Source organism: Pseudorca crassidens, chromosome 12, assembly GCF_039906515.1.
Source record: "Pseudorca crassidens isolate mPseCra1 chromosome 12, mPseCra1.hap1, whole genome shotgun sequence".
Classification (NCBI taxonomy): Eukaryota; Metazoa; Chordata; class Mammalia; order Artiodactyla; family Delphinidae; genus Pseudorca; species Pseudorca crassidens.
In genome coordinates this window covers 8,858,424-8,881,996 of record NC_090307.1, presented here as the reverse complement: position 1 = coordinate 8,881,996, position 23,573 = coordinate 8,858,424, and the positions used below count along the sequence as shown (strand labels likewise).

General features: G+C 35.0%; 1 protein-coding gene across 3 annotated transcripts in view; it reads left to right on the top strand.

Annotated features, from left to right (window-relative positions):
• Positions 1-23,573, top strand: part of CCDC102B (coiled-coil domain containing 102B) — a 258,680-nt gene that overhangs the window by 91,922 nt on the left and 143,185 nt on the right. For 2 of the 3 annotated variants that reach the window (XM_067698866.1, XM_067698867.1), the window contains exon 6: positions 15,597-15,806. The exons of the other annotated variant lie outside the window; for it this stretch is intronic. In XM_067698866.1, the coding sequence (XP_067554967.1) occupies positions 15,597-15,806 (210 nt within the window). The remainder of the gene's footprint in view (positions 1-15,596; positions 15,807-23,573) is intronic. 3 annotated transcript variants of the gene reach the window in all.

Sequence of the window (23,573 nt, the reverse complement as noted above, 5' to 3'; positions counted from 1 at the left end):
TAATTAAGAACTATAATTAGAAAACACTAGTAATAAACAAGAGACACAGCTTTAGATAGAGCAAGGATGCTAATAAAAATAAAATCTTACATGAGATGAATTATTGGCCAGAAAATATAACTTACCCAGTAGGACTCTTGTAAAAATAGAACGTCTGAATTGATTTATAACATTAAATAAAGTAAATTTAAAATTAATGAATAAAACTCTTTTTGTAATAAAACTCCAGCATCAGAATGCTTTATGGTTAAGTTCTACCATTCAAAGTAGATAATTCCAGTTTTATAGAACATCTTTTAGAAAAGAGGAAAAACTTCCCAATTCTTCCCACTGTGTTAGTTTAATCCTTATACTGCATCTAGGCAAGGGTCATATAAGCAAGGAAAGTTATAATCAATTTCACACATAAGTATAATGGCAAAATACTAACCAAATACGAGTAGTCTTAATCTTATGGTGAATAAAAATTTTGATTTGTCACAGGAATGCAAGGTATACTATAACATTAGATCACTTATTATATAAGTCAGCACATTAAACAGAGTACAAGAAAAAATCAATTATGTGGTTATCTACAAGTTCGCTTTCAGTTGCTACAACTCAATTCATGATTATAGGGAAAAACATTTTAGTGCACTAAGAATCAAAGTGAATTTTTAAACCTGATAGAGTAACAAAATTTTAGAGAACAATATTTTATTTAATGATGAACTATTTGAAGCATGGTATCACTTTTTAGTGAACATTCCATTTGAGATGCTAGGCAGTTCAACAAAAGAAGAAAAAGTTACAAGAATTGGAAAGATACAAAGCTGTAATGATCACAGATGGTGCAATTACCTATTTAGAAAACACCAAATAATCTAAAAATTATAATTCATAAAAGTTTAGAGATACCACTGGATATAAGAGCATTAATATGTATATACCAGCAAAAATTATATCTATAAATATATATGTATTATAAATAGAGTAGCATTTGTGTAATGATTGGTAAACCAAAGAAACAACAGAATAAGAGCCCAAACACAGAGCCACCCACATATGGACAGTTGATCTATCAACAGAGTTGTCTTTGGAAGCCAGTGGTAAATAGTGTAGCCAGTAAAAAGCATTGACTTTAGATTAAAGATGAATGGAAGGAATTAACTTGCATTATAATATTCATCTTTTTAATGAACAATCTCAGTTTAATGCTTTAAAAGACTGTGTGATTCTGGCTTAATCAACAAGACAAACTAATTTTTTATTCTTCACTATGTTTTTGAAAGAATTCATCAATATATCTCTTTTGTCAGATTTCCCCCCAAACATACTAAAAAAGCAACATTAAAACATAAAATTGTTACACTAAGGCATTTTTGATGTAAAGTGGCGATTTAGGGGGTTCTCATTCATACTTTTGGCACTATTTCATTTTTATCATCATCCTCTAGATTTAATTCACTCTACCATCTCCTTTTCTACTATTTCCCCCTTGTAAATCATGTACTGTGTACTTTTTTCTTCTTTACAGCTCAATGTTAATAATGAAAGTTAACTTTGTATTGTATCTGAACCATCAGAGTACAATTAGTCAAAATAACTTCTAATTAAAATGGTTGTTAATCCTTTAGAAAAAATAAATACATGGATTAACATGAATCATAATCTCAGTCGAGTGGAAAACCTTGCTTTAGGTTGTATCAGCAGTTTCATGTTATTTAGACACTGAGAGCTATCAGAATCTCTGAGAAGACCATCCCTGGGGCCAAGATAGTTTGTCTACTTTTTTTTTTTTTTTCCATATGCGGGCCTCTCACCGCTGCGACCCCTCCCGCTGTGGAGCACAGGCTCCGGACGCGCAGGCCCAGCGGCCATGGCTCACGGGCCTAGCTGCTCCGCGGCACTTGGGGTCCTCCCGGACTCGGGCACGAACCCGCGTCCCCTGCACCGGCAGGCGGACTCCCAACCACTGCGCCACAAGGGAAGCGCCCAGTTAGTCTACTTTTAAAATTACTTTTAAGAGAGATTCTGGAAATAAAGAGGGTCTACCCTTTATGGTTTGCTTAATTTCCTGATGCAGATCTTATTAAGCATTTTACATTTACATAGTTTTTCCTAGTAGTAGAACACACTTGAGGTTGTAGTTAGTGAGTGGCAAACTTAATTCCTATTATATATATAATATATAAACCTCTGGTTCCTATTATCTCTGCAACAAGATCCACATTTTAAAACCTCTGTTGTGCTTCACTTCTAAAATTCTCTAAGTACTGCTTTTGTAAAGGTTCACACCTTACTAAGTTTATAAGAAGTCCACTGTAGCATATAAAAGTTTGGCAGAAGAGTTGCAGGAAAGCATATTTCACTGTTATCGTTTTATGTTAAAGCTTTTCTCTGACTGTTTTGGACACACTCATAAAACAGTTAAAATCATTTGGGATAATAACAATGTGCTCATTCATATTTTTTATCTTAATAGTTACTAGGCTATATATAGATGATTATTAACTTCTACATGAAATGAGGAAAATATTTGCTTATGAAACTTGGTAACACCACTAAGAATTTTTGAGACTGCCTGGCTGTTGCAAAATCAGGGGTCCAAAATAACCATTTAGAGGTTTACTTGTGAAATTTGTAAGTGTTCTCTACCAGGGCATCAGTAAAGCCTTTATGAATACATTTCTCTTGTCATTCTCTTGCTATAACATATACTGGCTCATTTAGACATAGATGCATTGTCCTTTTTAAATTCGCATTGCTTTTGATTCATGTTCAATCTGAGATACAAGTTTTGGCCTCCTTTTTAATTAAAAAAATGAATTTGGACTTTATTAAAATTTACAACTTTTACTATGTGAAATATACTGCTAAGATAACTAAAACATAAGCCAAAAACTAGGAGGAAATATTTGCAAAACATATATCTGAGAAAAGATGAGTATCCAAAATATAAATAGTTTATCTTTAAATTTTTTTAAATAAATTTATTTATTTTATTCTGTTTTTGGCTGCACTGGGTCTTCGTTGCTGTGCGCGGGCTTTCTCTAGTTGTGGCGAGCAGGGGCTCTTCTTTGTTGCGGTGCGCGGGCTTCTCATTGCAGTGGCTTCTCTTGTTGCGGAGCACAGGCTCTAGGAGCATGGGCTTCAGTAGCTGTGGCACACAGGCTTAGCAGTTGTGGCTCATAGGCTCTAGAGCTCAGGCTCAGTAGTTGTGGCCCATGAGCTTAGTTGCTCCGCGGTATGTGGGATCTTCCCAGACCAGGGTTCAAACCTGTGTCCCCTGCATTGGCAGGCGGATTCTTAACCACTGCACCACCAGGGAAGCCCTCTCTTTAAATTTTTTTAAAACTTTATTTTTTAAAGAAGTTTTAGGTTTACCACAAAATTGAGGAGAAGATACAGAGATTTCCCATACGCCCTCCACCATAGAAGCTCCCATTTTCAACATCCCCTACAGAGTGGTACATTTGTTACAAATGATGAACCTACATTGACACAACATTAATACCCAAAGTCCATAGTTGACATTAAGGTTCACTATTGGTGTTGTACATTATACATTATATGGATTTGGACAAACGTATAATGATATGTATCTATCACTATAGTATCATATAGAGTATTTTCACTGCCCTAAAAATCCTCTGTGCTCCACCTGTATATCCTTCCCTGCTCTCACCTTTCCGCTTTCCTCCCTGCAACTTCTGGCAACCTCTAATATTTTTAATGTCTCTCTAACTTTGCCTTTTCCAGGATGTTATATAGTTAGAATCATACAGAGTATAGCCTTTTCAGATGGCTTATTTCACTTAGTAATATGCATTTAAGCTTCTTCCATATCTTTTCATGGCTTGATAGTTAATTTCCTTTTAGTGCTGAACGATATTCCATTGTGTGGACATACCACATTGTATCCATTCATCTACTGGAGGACATCTTGGTTGCTTCAAGTTTGGACAATTATAAACAAAGCTGCCATAAACATCCGTGTGCAGGTGTTTATGTGGACATACGTTTTCAACTCCTTTGGGTAAATAGTCAGGAGCTCGATTACTAGACAGCATAGTAAGAATATGCTTAGTTTTGTAAGAAACCACCAAACTGTTTCAACATAGCTGTGCTACTTTGCCTTCCCACCAGCAATGACTGAGAGTTCCTGCTGCTCCACGTCTTCACCAGCATTTGGTGTTGTCAGTGTTCTGTATTTCGGCCATTCTAACAGCTGTGTAGTTGTATCTCATTGTTTTATTTATTTATTTTTAAGTTTTTGCAGGGAATATTTAGTTTTTTTAAAAAAAAATTTTAATTTTTAATACATTTTTATTGGAGTATAATTGCTTCACAATACTATGTTAGTTTCTGTTGCACAACAAAGCGAATCAGGCATATGCATACACAGGTCTCCATATCCCCTCCCGCTTGAGCGTCCCTCAATCCTCCCTATCCCAGCCCTCTATGTCACTGCAAAGCCGTGACCGAGCAGATCTTCCTGTGCTATGCTGCTGCTTCCCACCAGCCAACTATTTTCCATTTGGTAGTGGATATATGTCGATGCTACTCTCACTTCACCCCAGCTCTGCCCTCCTACCCATGTCCTCAAGTCCATTCTCTATGTCTACCTCTTTATTCCTGCCCTGAAACTAGGTTCATCAGTACCTTTTTTTTTTTTTTTTAGATTCCATATATACGCATTAGCATACGGTATTTGTTTTTCTCTTTCTGCCTTACTTCACTCTGTACGACAGACTCTATGTCCATCCACCTCACTACAAATAACTCAATTTTGTTTTTTTTTTATGGCTGAGTAATATTCCATTTTATATAAGTACCACATCTTCTTTATCCATTCATCTGTCGATGGACATTTAGGTTGGTTCCATGTCCTGGCTATTGTAAATAGTGCTGCAATGAACATTGTGGTATGTGTCTCTTTTTAAATTATGCTTTTCTCAGGGTATATGCCCTGCAGTGGGAATGCTGGGTCATATAGTAGTTCTATTTTTAGTTTTTTAAGGAACCTCCATACTGTTTTCCATAGTAGTTGTATCAATTTACATTACCACCAACAGTGCAGGAGGGTTCCCTTTTCTCCACACCCTTTCCAGCCTTTATTGTTTCTAGATTTTTTGATAATGGCCATTCTGACTGGTGTGAGGTGATACCTCATTGTAGTTTTGATTTCCATTTCTCTAATAATTAGTGATGTTGAGCATCTTTTCATGTGCCTCTTGGCCACCTGTATTTCTTCCATGGTAAAATGTCTATTTAGGCCTTCAGCCCAATTTTTAGCTGCATTGTTTGTTTTTTTGATATTGAGCTCCATGAGCTGTTTGTATATTCTGGAGATTAATCCTTTGTCTGTTGTTTCATTTGCAAATATTTTCTCCCATTCTGAGGGCTGTCTTTTCGTCTTGTTTCTGGTTTCCTTTGCTGTGCAAAAGCTTTTAAGTTTAATTAAGTCCCATTAAGTTTATTTTTGTTTTTATTTCTGTTACTCTAGGAGGTGGGTCAAAAATGATCTTGCTGTGGTTTACGTCAAAGAGTGTTTTTCCTATGTTTTCCTCAAAGAGTTTTATAGTGTCTTGTCTTACATTTAAGTCTGTAATCCATTTGGGGTTTATTTTTATGTATGGTGTTAGGTAGTGTTCTAATTTCATTATTTTACATGTAGCTGTCCAGTTTTCCCAGCACCACTTATTGAAGAGGCTGTCTTTTCTCCACTGTCTATCCTTGCCTCCTTTGTCATAAATTAGGTGCCCATATGTGCGTGGGTTTATCTCTGGGCATTCTATTCTGTACCATTGATCTATATTTCTGTTTTTGTACCAGGACCATACTGTCTTGATTACTGTAGCTTTGTAGTATAGTCTGAAATCAGGGAGCCTAATTCTTCCAGCTCCATTTTTCTTTCTCAAGATTGCTTTGGCTATTCGGGGTCGTTTGTATTTCCATATGAATTATAAAATTTTTTATTCTAATTCAGTGAAGAATGCCATTGGTATTTTGATAGGGATTGCATTAAATCTGTAGATTGCTTTGGGTAGTATAGTCATTTTCACAATATTGGTGCTTCCAATACAAGAACATGGTATATTTCTCCATCTGTTTATGTCATCTTTGATTTCTTTCATCAGTGTTTTATAGTTTTCTAAGTACAAGTCTTTCACCTCCTTAGGCAGGTTTATTCCTAGGTATTTTATTCTTTTTGTTGCAGTGGTAAATGGGAGTGTTTCCTTAATTTCTCTTTCTGATTTTTCATTGTTGGTGTATAGGAATGACAGAGATTTCTGTGCATTAATTTTGTATCCTGCAACATTTCTAAATTCATTGATTAGTTCTAGTAGTTTTCTGGTGGCATCTTTAGGATTTTCTATGTATAGTATCATGTCATCTGCAAACAGTGACAGTTTTACTTCTTCTTTTCCAATTTGTATTTCTTTTATTTCTTTTTCTTCTCTGATTGCTGTGACTAGGACTTCCAAAACTATGTTGAATAAGAGTGGCAAGAGTGGACATCCTTGTCTTGTTCCTGATCTTAGTGGAAATGCTTACAGTTTTTCACCATTGACTATGATGCTTGCTGTGGGTTTGTCATATATAGCCTTTATTATGTTGAAGTAAGTTCCCTCTATGCTCACTTTCTGGAGAGTTTTTATTATAAATGGGTGCTGAATTTTGTCAAACTGCTCACTTTCTGGAGAGTTTTTATTATAAATGGGTGCTGAATTTTGTCAAAACTTTTTCTGTGTCCATTGAGATGATCATATGGTTTGTTTGTTTGTTTGTTTGTTTTGTGGTATGCGGGCCTCTCACTGTTGTGGCCACTCCCGTTGCGGAGTACAGGCTCCGGACACGCAGGCTCAGCGGCCATGGCTCACGGACCTAGCCGCTCCGCGGCATGTGGGATCTTCCCAGAGCGAGGCACGAACCCATGTCCCCTGCATCAGCAGGCGGACTCTCAACCACTGCGCCACCAGGGAAGCCCGATCATATGGTTTTTATTCCTTAATTTGTTAATGTGGTGTATCCCATTGATTGGAGTGTTGAAGAATCCTTGCATCCCTAGGATAAATCCCACTTGATCATGGTGTATTGTCCTTTTAATGTGCTGTTGGATTCTGTTTGTTAGTATTTTGTTCAGGATTTTTGCATCTATGTTCATCAGTGATATAGGTCTGTAATTTTCTATTCTTGTGATATCTTTTTCTGGTTTTGGTATCAGGGTGATTGTGGCTTCATAGAATGAATTTGGGAGTGTTTCTCCCTCTGCAATTTTTTGGAAGAGTTTGAAAAGGATGGTTGTTAGCTCTTCTCTAAATGTTTGATAGAATTCACCTGTGAAGCCATCTGTTCCTGGACTTGGTTTGTTGGCAGATTTTAAATTACGGTTTCAATTTCATTACTTGTGATAGGTCTGTTTATATTTTCTAATTCTTCCTGGTTCAGTCTTGGAAAATTGTACCTTTCCCAAAATTTGTCCATTTCTTCATGGTTGTCCATTTTATTGGCATATAGTTGTTTTTAGTAGTCTCTTATAATCCTTTGTATTTCTGCAGTGTCAATTGTGATTTCTCATTTTTCATTTCTAATTCTATTGATTTGAGTCTTCTCTCTTTTTTTCTTGATGAGTCTGGCTAAGGGTTTATCAATTTTGTTTAATTTCTCAAAGAACAAGCTTTTAGTTTTATTGATCTTTGCTATTGTTTTCTTCATTTCTATTTCATTTATATCTGCTCTGATCTTTATGATTTCTTTCCTTCTACTGACTTTGGGTTTTCTTTGTTCTTCTTTCTCTAGTTGTTTTAAGTGTAGGTTTAGGTTGTTTATTTGAGATTTTTCTTGTTTCTTGAGGTGAGATTGAATTGCTATAAAGTTCCCTCTTAGAACTGCTTTTCCTGCATCCCATAGGTTTTGGGTCATTGTGTTTTCATTGTCATTTGTTTTTATGTATTTTTAAATTCCTTCTTTGATTTCTTCAGTGATCTCTTGGTTATTTAGTAGTGCACTGTTTAACCTACATATATTTGTGTTTTTTAGTTTTTTTCTGTAACTGGTTTCCAACCTCATAGCATTGTGGTCAGAAAAGATGCTTTATATGATTTCAATTTTCTTAAATTTTCTGAGGCTTGATTTGTGACCCCAGATGTGATCTATACTGGAGAATGTTCTGTGTGCACTTGAGAGGAAAGTGTATTCTGTCACTTTTGGGTGGAATGTTCTATAAATATCAATTAGATCTATCTGGTCTATTGTGTCATTTAAAGCTTGTGTTTACTTATTTATTTTCTGTTTGTATGATCTGTCCATTTTGTAAGTGGGGTGTTAAAGTCCCCTACTATTAATGTGTTACTGTCGGTTTCTCCTTTCATGGTTGTTAGCATTTGCCTTATGTATTGAGGTGTCCCTATGTTGGGTGCATAAACATTTATAATTGTTATGTCTTCTTCTTGGATTGATCCTTTGATCATTAGGTAGTGTCCCTCCTTATCTCTTGTAACTGTCTTTATTTTATTGTAACAGTCTTTATTTTAAAGTCTATTTTATCTGATATGAGTATTGCTACTCCAGCTTTCTTTTTACTTCCATTTGCTTGGAATATCTTTTTCCATCCCTTCATTTTCAGTCTGTATGTGTCCCTAGGTCTGAATTGGGTCTCTTGTAGATTGCATATATATAGGTCTTGTTTTTGTATCCATTCAGCCAGTCTGTGTCTTTTGGTTGGGGCATTTAATCCATTTACATTCAAGGTTATTATCCACATGTATGTTCCTATTACCATTTTCTTAATTGTTCTGGGTTTGTTTTTGTGGGTCGTTTTCTTCTCTTGTGTTTCCCACTTAGATAAGTTTCTTTGGCATTTGTTTTAAAGCTGGTTTGGTGGTGCTGAATTCTCTTAGCTTTTGCTTGTCTGAAAACTTTTGATTTCTCCATCAAATCTGAATGAGATCCTTGCTGGGTAGAGTAATCTTGGTTGTAGGTTTTTCTCTTTCATCACTTTAAGTATATCCTGCCACTCCCTTCTGGCTCCTAGAGTTTCTACTGAAAAATCAGCTGATAACTTTATGGGGATTATTTTGTATATTATTTTTTGTTTTTCCCTTGCCTCTTTTAATATTCTTTCTTTGACTAATTTTTCTTAGTTGGATTAATATGTGTCTTGGTGTGTTTTTCCTAGGGTTTATCCTGTATGGGACTCTCTGTGCTTCCTGGACTTGGGTAACTATTTCCTTTCCCATGTTAGGGAAGGTTTCAACTATAATCTCTTCAAATATTTTCTCAGACCCTTTCTTTTTCTCTTCTCTGGGACCCCTATAATTCAAATGTTAGTGCGTTTAGTTTTGTCCCAGAGGTCTCTGAGACTGTCTTCAATTCTTTTCATTCTTTTTTCTTTATTCTGTTCCTCGGCAGTTATTTCCACCATTTTGTCTTCCAGCTCACTTATTCGTTCTTCTGCCTCAGTTATTCTGTTATTGATTCCTTCTTGTGTATTTTTCACTTCAGTTATTGTGATGCTCATCTTCGTTTGCTCTTTAGTTCCTCTAGATCTTTGTTAAACATTTCTTGTATTTTCTCAGTCGGTGCCTCCATTCTATTTCTGAGAGTCTGGATCATCTTTACTATCATTACTCTGAATTCTTTTTCAGGTAGATTGCCTATTTCCTCTCCATTTATTTGGTCTTATAGGTTTTACCTTGCTCCTTCATCTGTGACATTTTTTTTTGCCATCTCATATTTTTTTTCTTTATTTTATGAGTGGGATTATGTTCCTGTCTTACTGGTTGTTTGGCTTGAGACTTCCAACACTGAAGTTTGTAAGCTATTGGGTAGAGCTGGGTCTTGATGCTGAGATGAGGAACTCTGTGAGACCTCACTCTGATGAATATCCCCTGGGGTCTGAGATTCTCTGCTAGTCCAGTGGTTCGGACTCAGAGCTCCCACCACAGGAGCTTTGGCCCGACTCTGGGCTCGTGAACCATGATCCCACAAGCCATGTGGGCAGCAAAAAAAAAAAAGAACAATAATAAAGTAAAAAATAAAATTAGACTAGGAAACTAACAGATATGCTAAAAAGAATATAAAAATAAAAATATAGATGAATCAACAACCGGAAGGTACATAAGTACCACAATAGTAAAAAAGAGGAGGAGGGAAAAGAAAAAAAAAAGGGGGGGGGGAAGGCCTTGGCTGTGGATGGTGGGGCCTAAGCAAGGAGGAGGTTTGGGTGGTGGGCAGAGCCAATGCTTAGGACCCCCAGGGCTGGAAAAGGCCCTGGGACCTTTGGGGGGGTTGGGGCTTAGGCTCAAGGAACAGAAGGGGCCCAGGCGTGCCCCCCACCCCTGGTCTCAGAAGGCAGCAGACCTAACCTGGGAGCCCAGCAGGCTTCCTGGGCTCGAATGGGTGGGGCAAATACCCTCCTCTCCTCTCCTGCTCCTCCAGTCTGGGAGGGCCCCTCCCGCCTGCCTCTCCTAATCTCTCTGGCCTCAGGGACGCCAATCCTGTTTGGCTTCCATTTCTCCTCCCCCCTCAGTCCCCCTACGTCCTACCAGTTCACTTTGGGGTCCTTCCCATCTCCTTGGGCATCAGAGTCACCCACCAGCAGCCAGCAGGCACCCTAGTTGTGGGAAGATGTTAACTCTGCATCTTCCCACACCACCATCTTGACTCCACCCCTCTCATTGTTTTAATTTGCATTTTCCTGATGACATATGATGTGGAACATCTTTTCATATGCTTATTTGATATCTGTATACCTTTTTTGGTGAGATGTCTGTTATCCATAAGTCTTGGGCCCATTTTTAGTTGCGTTGTTTGTTTTCTTATTGTTGAATTTACATAGTTATTGGTATATTTTGGATAACAGTTCTTTATTAGATATATTTTGCAAATATATTTTGTCTGTGGCTTGTTTTCTCTTTCTCTTGACATTGTCTTTCTAGAGCAGTTTTTAATTTTAATGAAGTCTAGCTTATCAATTATTTTGTTCATGGATCATGCCTTTGGTGATGTAACTAAAGAGTCATCACCAAACCGAAGGTCATCTAGATTTTCTCCTAGGCTATCTATCTTCTATGAGTTTTATAGTTTTGTACTTTACATTCAGGTCTGTGATCCATTTTGGGTTAATTTCTGTTCAGGTTTAGTGTCTAGAGTAATTGTTTCTGCATGTGGATCCCTCTCCCTGTATTTAAGTTTGACATACATTTAGTTTCAAATTAGTTCTAGGACTCCTTACTTTTAGAAATTCTCCAAGGATTTTAAATGAAATTAAAGCAACTAAAATACACATGACATTACCTATTGCTAAAATTAGTCATTGCTCTGTTGACTTTTGGTAAAAGAGGGAGTGAGCTATCACTGAGCTATAGTTAACTGTGGACAGGAGGGAAGTAGACTGATTTAGGAGGAGGTGTCCTCACTTCTTATTTGTGATTCCATGACATGCTTAGAGGATGAGTGTTAAAAGATCCAGGGGAGGGGGAAGGGTGGCATCAGCAATATGCACACTGCATTTAGGTTTCAGTTTCCAGACTTTTGAATGTGAGTCTACAGAATCACTTCTCCTGAGTTAATTTGCAATGAAGCAAGGATCAAAATCCCCAAAACATATCAAAACAAAAGAAAAACATCAACAAAATCTTTGCTACAGTGTAGTACAATGGATTCAGAGTGTGTTGGTTGCTATGGCAAGGGGATAGGCATACATCAGTGGCTATCTGTTAGCGTGGTGTGGGTGGAGTGAACTCACGACTGGAATCAGAGAAACACCTTAGGTGAACCATGGCTTGGACTCTTTGCCCACCTTGAGAATTACTTCTAATCTTAGAACTCCAGTTTCCTCCTGTGTAGCACATACAAATTTACAGGATTATTGTAAGGATAAGAAATAACCTATATAGCTCTTTACCAGGAATATATTAGGTCTTCAGTAAAAGGGTAATCATCTCCTACTGCTAGGCAATAACAAGATTCCTGCTTTTTACCTCTTACTTCCAAAATCACAGTGCTTGTAATGAGGTCTTATAGCTGACTTGTCTGAAATGAAAATTCTGAATATTTGCAGTCAATTACTGGAACACCACCGTGTTTTTAGGTGGCACTTCACGGGCCTACAGAACACACCACACTGTGCATTCTGCTGGGGTTTTTCGCCGTTGAAAAGGTCCATTTACAAGATGCCATTTTGATAAGACACGATGAAAAATAATACACTATTTCACCTGTCATTACTTGAATTGGCTGTTGGTATGTTTTGTTCTTTAGAAACCAAATTTATGACAGGAAATATTTGTGTTGAGTTTGAAAGTTTAATAACTATTTTCCCTAAATAATTACTGCCTCATAACACTAGGCTGTAGGAAATATTTTCCATATTTTATAAATGATAAATAGAGGCTCTCAGGATAAAAAGAATTGAGACTCAATTCTAGGTCAGTTTACTGAAAATCCTCTCTTTACCTCGCTGTATTTACCTATCACAAAATGCAACGCAGCCATGACAGCACTAATAAGAGTTAAGAGTAAATGTACTGAGAAATTCTATTGGCATTAAGTAATGGTGAGTAAATAACTGGCTCTTCTAGGATGCTACCTTAATTTCACTTTGTGTACAATTGTTGTAATTGAAATACAGAGGAGCTTTTTCCTCTCAACAGGTCCTTATGAAGCACTGACACAGCACATGTCAGGTGCCAGGCTGATGAGCAAAATGACACGGTTCTGGTTTCATAAAACTTACGTTCTAGTTATCGAGTTCACTGCAGTCTATTATTGATGTCCTTTCAGCAGTATCAAGCAATGACAATTCAGGAAGATCGAGCTTATAGATGAATATGTTTAGAAATGACTGAATCGTTACACTGCACACCTTAAATGTGTACAGTGCTGTATGTCAATCATATCTCAGTAAAACTGGAAGGAAGGAAGCAAGCAAGCAAATACATAAACATATACATATATACCTATATAAATAAAATAAATGACCCAATATTTCATCCTTGGGAATAATCACAATATTACATTTTTTCACAAGAAACTCAAACGATTCTTAAATTCACCCTTGCTTTTAAGCATCAGTGACTACTTGTTTTCATACTTATTCTCCTGAACTCCTAATACTTCATGATTGGACTCTTGGATCTTATAATGTTCAAACCTATTTCCTATTTCCCTTTATTGAGATACTCTTAGCTTGATTCTGCCTCTCTGCCTTCTTAAACTTCAGGTTTCAGCTTAAGTATTGTTTCTTCAAATAACCTCCTCTGATTACTTAATTTACTGCAGGTCTTTCCCATAGCATCCAGGGTTTTTTCTCCCTTACAAGATGTTGCCCAATTTATACTTATATATATATACTTGTATTTTGAAAATAGTATATCCAGTGCCTGAAAGATACTCAATAAATATTTGTTAAACAGCTGAATAGTTGGATATTTATATATTTTCTCAACGTTTAATATTCATAAAATTGGAGGTCATTAAATCAACAAATATTTTAGTGTTTACTCTGGCTAGAATATACTTCTACATTAAAAGTTTTTAGAAAATATTTTTCAATAATTCCTGTATTACCTGAAATTCATTTAAGAGTAGTACCCACTATTAGTTAAAATTCATAGCATATTAGAGTTAGAATTAAAATGTTCTAGAATGTTTCTCTTGATCATTGGAAGCAAATCAATGGAATTCCATTTCAGTTTGATCAGTTATTAGAATTGCTTACAAAAAAACATGAAAGTTTAAAATATTACCTGATCTTTCCTTCATCATTTTAACTTGCATTTAATTGAATGGCTTTTAAGGTGGTAGATTTTCGTATGATTCTTAGAAAAGAATAATCTTACAAGAAAGAATTTTGAAAAATGAAATCAAAAATAAAACTGCTAATAATATTTATGATCCAATTTTCACAAAACCTTTACTTTTTTTGATATGTATTATATACCTAAATTTATCAGATAATTGGTATGTCACTAAAAATCTTCAAATAGTAAATAATCACACATCATTATTTAAGCTTTGTTGTCATTACTGTTAATATGATTCCTTCCTTCAATTATTTTTTTTAATTTAGAGTTTACTCATTCAAACCATCTATTACTTATTTAAAATCCTATTTGTACCTCTTATCTGTTATTAGGTATAAAACTGACTTCAGCAATTTCTTTTAAATGCCTAAAATTTTACAAAGACTTGACATAGCATTGTATTTGTCCTTGACCAAGAGTACATTTATTCTCCTAAAATTAATTTTTCATCACTAAGTTGGTGACTTTTATTACAACTTTATTATTTTCATTCTGATAAGTGATGTGATGTTAGTCAAAAAGTTTAAGCATTAATCTTAATAATTAAAGACATGTCAAGTTCTAAATTGCATTTTGAAATACTGTTTTCACCTCATATCCCAAACAGGCATCCCAAATGTCAAATCACGTCATCTAAAATTTGATCCCTTAGTCTATTATATTTAATTGATAAACAAGGTCTAGTGCCAAGAATGTAATTTTAATTTCTTGTTTTTAAGAAGCTAAAGCCTCACTTAGATTTGGGAACAGAACATTTTTGACAATAATGGCACAATTATATGTGTATGAAAAAGCAGTTTTTAGACTTTTTTAATCAGAATTAATTTCCAAAGATATTATTGAAGTCTAACAGTTTCTTAATGTTGACTTCTCTTTTAGAATTTAAAATGTCATGAGAACTACTTTAAAATAGTATAATACTGTTCAATACTTTGCCATCAAGCCATTTAAAACTAAGTGTAAAAATAAGTAATTTTCAATCTTTATCCATAACAAACAGTTTAAAAATACCTCATATTTTAATCATGTTGCCAACCTCTATTCCCTGAAAATCAAATTGGCCATTCACTCAGGTGAGTTTGATTATATTGTATAGTACTTTTTTTTTTTTTTTTGTGGTACGCGGGCCTCTCACCGTTGTGGCCTCTCTCGTTGCGGAGCACAGGCTCCGGACGCACAGGCTCAGCTGCCATGGCTCACGGGCCCAGCCGCTCCGCGGCACATGGGATCTTCCCGGACCGGGGCACGAACCCGTGTCCCCTGCATCGGCAGGTGGACTCTCAACCACTGCACCACCAGGGAAGCCCAATTGTATAGTACTTTAATCATGGCATTTATGATGTTTTATTACATTCACTTGTCTTTATTTGCAGTGCCTACAAGTTGAAAACTATAGTAAATAACTGAATGAATAAGTAAATGAATACATGAACTATATCCATCCAACCAGAATTGCCCACGACATGATTTTGTGCCTTCTAAACTGATAAATGTTCATCAACTGAGTGGAGATTATTGACAAAATATTATCAGTTTTCCACTTAACGTATTTATTTGACAATATGGTCTGGTTGGTTATAGAAATAGTGCCATAACCAAGAAGGCAGGTATATTTATTTAGGGCATGGGTCTTAGGACTTTTGTGTTGTCCTCAACTTTTCAGACAAATAGAGTTTTCTTTTTAAAAATTGTATAAATGGACATATCCATGAACCTTTCTTAGTGGACGCCTGTTTGATGGGTGCCTGGCCTTTTGGCAATTACAAATGCTACACGTTGCTTTTCTGTGTTTTCTGTGTTTAGCTAGAGAGATTGCAGGCTGAAAATACATCTGAGTGGGACAAGAGGGAGATACTTGAAACAGAAAAACTAGGACTGGAAAGAGAAAATAGAAGGCTAAAGTTCCAAGTGAAAGACATGGAAGAGCTCCTGGATAGGAAAAATAGATTAATTGCAAACTCTCAAGGTCCTGATTTCAAGAAATCACAAATTGAACTACAGGAAAAAAACAAGGTATGGGTACTCTTTGGAAGCAGATGTTCTCACTTTCTATATATTCCTGCCCTGATGTCTAGTAGATGCTGGTTTAACTTTCACATACCTCAAATCTGAATATTTTCTTTTGTACTATCTCATATCTGATAGTTTGATTTTTTCCCATTGTAATATAAAAATATATAAAATGTTCATGATAGGAAAAGAGAGTGTGACAAATTTTGTATGAAGATGTTAAAATATGACAAATCTGAGAGTTTCAAGCTTTTCCAAAAGGAAGAAAAACATGAAGTAAGGGATGAACCTTTGTGTGTTTGGTTTCCTGTTATAGCTTTGTCTCAGTTTTCCACACAACTGATCTTATTTTCAATGAGTATATTTCTCCATTAGTTTGGGCAACTATGTAATAAGCATTTGTCAATAGCTATGGTAAGTATCTGCATAAACATTTAAATGTAGCTGGTTCACTCCTATTTGGTTTCTTTTTAGTTAGTCTCAGAAAAATTATTTTTGAATCAATTAAACACATCGTGTTACAAATAGCCTTTATAGGCGATGACATAAATGTTAAAACCAGAATTAAATTCAAATTTTGACTTTGGGAAATTTAGGTTGTTTTGGAATTGTTTTGTCCTAAAGCCAACAGACACATTTATTGCTATGGATGGGATTTTTCTGATAAATGGTTTTTAGATTTTTAAAATATTCTCTTAGTGGCAGTTGTAATTTATGTGTTTTAGGGTCAATATGCTACAAAACATATACAGCTTGTTTCTATTTCTTCCATGAAAGTATCTATAGTACCTTAATGCACAATTGTATTTTTTTCACTCAGTTCCTTTAACAGTGAGTTAAAAGTGAGTTTGAAAAGTTCATATTTTTGAGTTATGTAAGTAGTTCATACTCATATGAGCTCTAATAGCTAAATGGGCAGAAAAATTGAATTCTATATTACTTATTCTTTGTGATTTTAGGGATTTATTGCAAATGCAAGATTAAATTGGATTAGTGTTTCATGACTTGGCAATGCAAATAACTAAAGTTAACTGTTATGGTCAGTGATCATAATTTTCTATTATATGGATTCATAAACCATCCGTAATGGTGTATGGTTCTGACATGTACACAACTGATATATCTGTAGAGAAATTTTTGCAGATTGCCATTGTGAAAGCACAATTGTTTCGATTATGGAACAAGTTTTGGTCATCAAAATATCTGTTTCCCTTTGGTTCACTTGAACAGAACAAGCATTTATTTATATTATACTCTGTGTCAGTCACTGCTCTAGATGCTGGTGATGTGAAGATGAATGAATTTTTTTTTCATTTATTTTTGGCTGCGTTGGGTCTTCATTGCTGTGCGCAGGCTTTCTCTAGTTGTGGCGATTGGGGGCTACTCTTCATTGCGGTGCGCTGCGGTGGCTTCTCTTGTTGCAGAGCGTGGGCTATAGGCGCATGGGCTTCAGTAGTTGTGGCCCGCAGGCTCAGTAGTTGTGGCTCGTGGGCTCTAGAGTGCAGGCTCAGTAGTTGTGGTTAGTTGCGCCGCAGCATGTGGGATCTTCCCGGACTAGGGTTCGAACCTGTGTCCCCTGCTTTGGCAGGCAGATTCTTAGCCACTGCGCCACCAGGGAAGTCCCAAGATGAATGAATCTTTATCCTGCCTAGCATGGGCTTAGAGTCTGTCTGGGGAGATATACACAATATATCTATGTGTAACAATATACACATAAATTGTTATCAGTATTACATTGTGATGATTGCTAAGAGTAAAGTGGAATGAGAACTCAGATAAAGAAGTAATTCACTCTATTCCACTTTGATGTCTTTCTAGTTATATCAAACTGTTATAGCATAAAGTGTGTCATTTAGGAAATATGAGGGCTGATTGGGGTCTGTTTGGACCTAGTATATATGCCAATTGCTTGTCCTGTTAACAGGCCACCCTAACTTTAGACCTGGGCTCTTTGGGACCAATGTAGTTCTTTGGCCTAGAACTGAACAGACCTTGGAAACTGGGAAGATTCTGGAAGGTCTGAACAACTCAGTGGGTGTGCTCATCAATCAGTAGACTATTCCCTAAGTGTATATCATTTTGATGGCTGGGAGGAGGTGTTAGCAATATTTTACAATCTTCATTAAGAATTCAGACTCACCACTTAAACCAAAATAATTACTTGTCGTGGAGCAGCTGTTGGTCAAAATCCTTGGTGCCACAGAGATCCCCATAGGTCAAAATATCAAGATTCAGATGTCCCCAAATGTCAAATGAATCAAAGCTGCATATGGAACATGCCAAAGGCCAGGGAATAGTATAGATGTCATTATAACACAAAGCTAAATTGTGGTTTTAACATTTCAATGAAAACTAATCTATATGTATAAAATTATGTGCATAAGTACCATAAAGGAGAAACATGTATATGTATGTATATAAGTACCCTATTGAATTACCAGATATCTAAATGCATAAAAGTACTATATATGAGTGAGATGGGCAAATAGGTGCTGGCATGTAAGAGACACAACTGTAAACATCACTCATCATCGGCCTCTAAAAGAGATGTAAGATATCTTACCACATTATATTTACATCTAACCACATTTAACAAATATTTGTGGCAGATACAATTCTACTTACTGCTCATAGAAATCTCCATATCAATAAATTTTGTTAATTTCTTGAGTTTTAACAATCTCATTATTCAATGAAATTTTTATAAATCCTACTTATTTGGGAGGGGAGGACTTTTACATAGTGTTTTTGGCTTTAGTATTATAAGGAATGCATTTTTAAAGAAAATGGCTTTCAATTTTAAATTGTACTATTAATTTAAAGACAAAGATTCTTCCTCACACGAGTGATTTCATCACATAAATCTCCATCTGGTAGTTGCTTTTATAGCTTATGTTTAAGGCTATGTGGGTATCAATTTTTTACAATTAATAAAAAGCAGTATACCTGAATTTTTAATGGCTAGATTGGAAAATTATTACTCTAGTAGTAGCAAATTATTTTTAAAGCATAAACCACTGCCACAGACTTTTCTAGAACAGCTTCAGCATGTGGATCTTTTGGTTTGTCATTGCTTTGGGTAATAGTTGCACTGTTCCATGGCTTTAGTATAATCGACAGAGCAACTGATATCTGATAATGGACCTTCTGCAGCAGTATTGAGGATACTCTTATCAGAATGAAGCTGCATTTTAAATGATGGCAAAGATGCTTGAGAATAGCTTTGGAAAACATAAGGGAATCAAAGTGTGTGGTTTAAGAGGAGAACCGTGGAGCTACATTTGAAACTCTGACTCCACGGCCAATAGGTAAGTGTGCTGGTGATGCCTGATCATTAGTCTGTGTATCTCCACACAACATTAAAAAAAAATCCGCTTATGAATATACAGAAACACATACATTGGGATCATTAATATTTCATATTTTTAAAAACATATTCCAGGCAGTCAGCAAATTTGAATTCAGTTACCTGAAATATTTGTTAAAAAATGTTCTTCATTTTCTTTCACAAGATCAATGTCACTAAAAATTTGAAGTGTATTAAAAATTATGGTGATATCTAAAGTAGGGAGTTCATGTCATACTGTAATGTGGAAAGAAATTACTAATACTTTTTTTAGCTCCTACTTTTTGAGTTTCCATGTTATGAAGAATAATAAAATAAAATATTTTAAATTAGTAAAATAGCATCTCCAAATATCATAATCAGATTAACATATTATTCAATTAATAATCATTAAATATAATCATTTAAAAAATGCTAAATTCATAAATCTCATATAGGCATAAAATGAACACATGTGAAAGGTTTTATTTAATCTATTCATTCCTGAAGAAACCAGTAAGATGTTATAGCCAGTTGAGAGAAGTATCTAAGTATCAGACAAGGGACAACCAGGAATGCTGAAATGAATTTGGTTAATAGATGCAAAACTGATTTTTTCCGTGAGGGGTAAGGACATAAATTGCACTGCCACCAGGCAAAATTAATCTGCAGCTCTATGGATGAGAATAATATGCATTGCTGTGGGTTATCTAGAAATTACAGAGTTGTGTGTAAAATACCTTAAAGACACTGAAAGTTGCTGGTCCCTTTAGAGTGAGAAAACCCTACCTGGAGGACTGTGTTAGAAAGGACCATCTTCTCCAGGGCTTGGTGAAAAGAAAAAAATAAAAATAAACAGCTGTATATACTTTGCTATTTCTAATCCCTTTCTGAGCTCTTACTTGTCCCGTTTCTCCCTTTGTTCACTTCTTTGAACTTCAGGACAGAGGATAAGAAAAGATGAATGAGAGAAAAGGAAATGAAAAGTGGGGTTTGTGACCGCCATAAAGTGATAAAACAAAACAACCAAAGAGGAAACAGACACATATAACCTAATATTTATCAAAATATGTCATCCTTTTGCTGTAATGGAGAAAAGTAGAACTGCAATTCCCAATGATTTTTTAAAAAATCATGATACCTATCCTATAAAGGCTGATTTGCTTTCTTCAATATATGGCACAGATTCTTGTGCTTGTGAAGCCTTAATTCTGTTGATGTGCGGTATATGTATTTCCCATTGCAAACAATACTTTTTCGAGTGAAATGTTATTGGAAAAAGTGGTCAGTATTCGACTGAGCAAAGCCCCATGGACTAGTCGACATGCCTCTCATGAAGAGCTTTGGAAGCTTGTTTTCTTAAATCATTCTGGCAACTGATTCCCTTCATTCAGGTCACATAATGGGTCATTCTCAGAAAGTTAATGTGACAGAGTGGTAATTGATGTGTCTCAGGAAAATGATGAATTAATCTGAAAGTGGAAAGGCATTCAAAGTCAATTCCTAATGAATTTACTGACAGTGTCCATTCCTACAACAAGGAATGGCATTATATTTATTTTGCTTGGCAACTTTGTCTTCAGAAGTATTTTGTTTCCATTCAGTGGTGTAGCAGTCACACCTATGGATCTGTTAATTTTTCCCCATTCATTATTGTTCTTCCAAAGCCTGCTTCTACTCATAGAATTATTGAACAATTTAAGAATAAACAATAATTTTATCTATTCTTTTACTGTTGTGAAGTAGTAATAATTTAAATATAGAACATTATAATTTGATATTATTAGATATTATCATTTTGTCTTCCTTTAGCTGTTCTTAGCCAGCTTTGTTCTCTGAGATACATTAGAAATTTCAACTTTTAATATAGTTTTTAATATAAACTTTTATTACTGTAGAGACTTTTAGATATATGGAAAATTTTAACCCTTTTGTATGTGAAGTTTGTTATAATTTGTTTATAAAAAATGAAAATAATTTATTTTGAGGAATGACGTGTATATCAAAACACTAGACTACACACAAGACATTCTTCAAAATAAATTATTTCATGAAATTTAGAAACCCGTGATTTCATATACATTTTAACAAAGGTGAATGGGATTGTGTGGTTTGGGCAGAGCAATGTCCTTTTGCCCAATAATTTCTGAAGTTAGCAGAGAGAAAAATGCTTAAGTACCATTTACTAATGTCATAAGGAAGGTATCTACTGAAAGTGCCCCAATGAACTGAAATAAATCAATATACTGCAAAATAAGGTGGCATTTACTTTAATATAATATGATTGCTTTCACCTCTTCTCAAATACACACACACGTGCAGGCACATACACATACATGCACACACACACACAATGAATTGATTTCTACAAGATTAATTCTAAAATAGGAGTATTAGTTTTCTTCCTGTTTTGTTATTCTCTACTGGAGCAAACGTACACACATAAGATTTTGTACGTGTGAAGCATTATTTCTAGGAATAAATTATTGCTGGGTGGAGTTTCACTTTCTCTTACTAAAACACCAAATGTTGTCATGTCTCGTTAAATTAAAATTATGAATATTAAATCTCAGTCCACAGAGGTTGGCACATTCTCATAAATGTGTGGCAGATTAATAAATAAATGTATGTGTTTAAACTTTGATTTTCATTATTTAAATTTTATTGTGTATTTTGATTTATCTTTAATTCTTGTAGTCTCCCTTTTATTCTATTACAGGGCAAATGTTAGAGGACAACAAAGTCTGTAGGGTTAATGGAAGCTTTTATCATCTTTTAAAACCTCCTTCTTGTGTATCAAATAAATTACATTTTGTCCCATAACCAGTTAAAATGAAGATGTAAATTTTGATACTTCAGGTCACTTATATTTTACAGAATTAGAACTCCATGAAATTTTATAAGTTGTGATATTCAGGTATGAAATTATATCTCATTTTGTATTTGATATGACTAGCATACTACTAATAATCCACTATTTTATTATAAAATGACTGGCAGTTCCCATAGCTGCTATCAGTTGATTTATATTAGCTTGATTTAAAGCAGTGATAAAAAAAATATTTAGCTTCTTATTTAAAATGACAAAACACTATGGTTATAATATTTCTTTAAAATTAAAGCTAAAATTCAAATTAAAAATAAAACTATAAGATTAATGGAAACTCAGATAATTTTAATAGGTCTGAAACATTCACTATTTTTTTTCTTTATTTTTCTTTATCTTAAAGTGAAATCACATTACATGAAATTAACCATTTTAAAGTGAATAACTTAGTGGCATTTAATATATTGACAGTGTACAATCACCTCTAACTGATTCCAAAACATTTTCATCATCCCCAAAGGAAATCCTCTAAGCATTATACAGTAACTCTCCCAAGTACTCAGCAACCACAAATCTGCTTTCCATCTCCATGGATTTACCTATTCTGGCTATTGCATATGAATGGAATCAGACATGTAACCTTTTGTGTCTGGCTTCTTTAACATAACATAAGGTTTTCGAGGTTCATGCCCTTTGCAGTAAGCATCAGTACTTTATTCCTTTGTTGGCTGTATAGTATTTGATTGTATGGATATACCACAATTTGTTCATCCATTCATGGGCTAATGGACACTTGGGTTGTTTCCATCTTTTGGTTCTTTTGAACAGAGGTATTATGAACATGCATGTACATGTATTTATGTGGATACCAGTTTTCAATTTTTTTCAGTATATAACTAGGAGTAGAATTTCTGGGTCATATAGTAATTCTATATACAACTTTTGGAAAGACCAACAAAATTTTTTTTTTTTTTTTTTTTTTTTTACGACACAATGCATGAGAATTCCTATTACTCCAGATCCTCAGCAGCACTTGTTCTTTTTTGGTTTTGTTTCTGTCTTTTTAAAATTATACCCACCCTAGTGGGTGTGAAGTGGTATATCATGTTGTGGTTTTGATTTGCATTTCCCCTGTGACTAACAGTGTTGAAAATCTTTTCTATGTTCTTCTTGGCTACTTGTGTATCTTCTTCAGAGAAATGTCTGTTCAAGCCCTTAGCCCATTTTTAAATAGGGTTGTTTGCCTTTTTGTTGAGTTGTGAGAGTTCTTTGTATATTCTGAATACTAAACCCTTCTCAGATATATATGATTTGCAAACATTTTATACCACTCTTTAGGTTTTCTTTTCACTTGCTTGATAATGTCTTCTGATGCATGCAGTTTTGTTTTGTTATTTTTTTGCATGCAGCTTTTAATTTTAATGAATTCCAATTTATATTTTTTCTCTTGTTGTTCATGCTTTTAAAGTGTCATTTCTAAGAATCCATTGCTAAATCCAAGGTTATGATGATTTACTCCCAAGACTTTTATAATTTTACCTGTTAACGTTTAGATCATTGATCCAATTTGAGTTAAATTTTGTAGTTGGTTGTAAGATAGGGGTCCAACTTCATTATT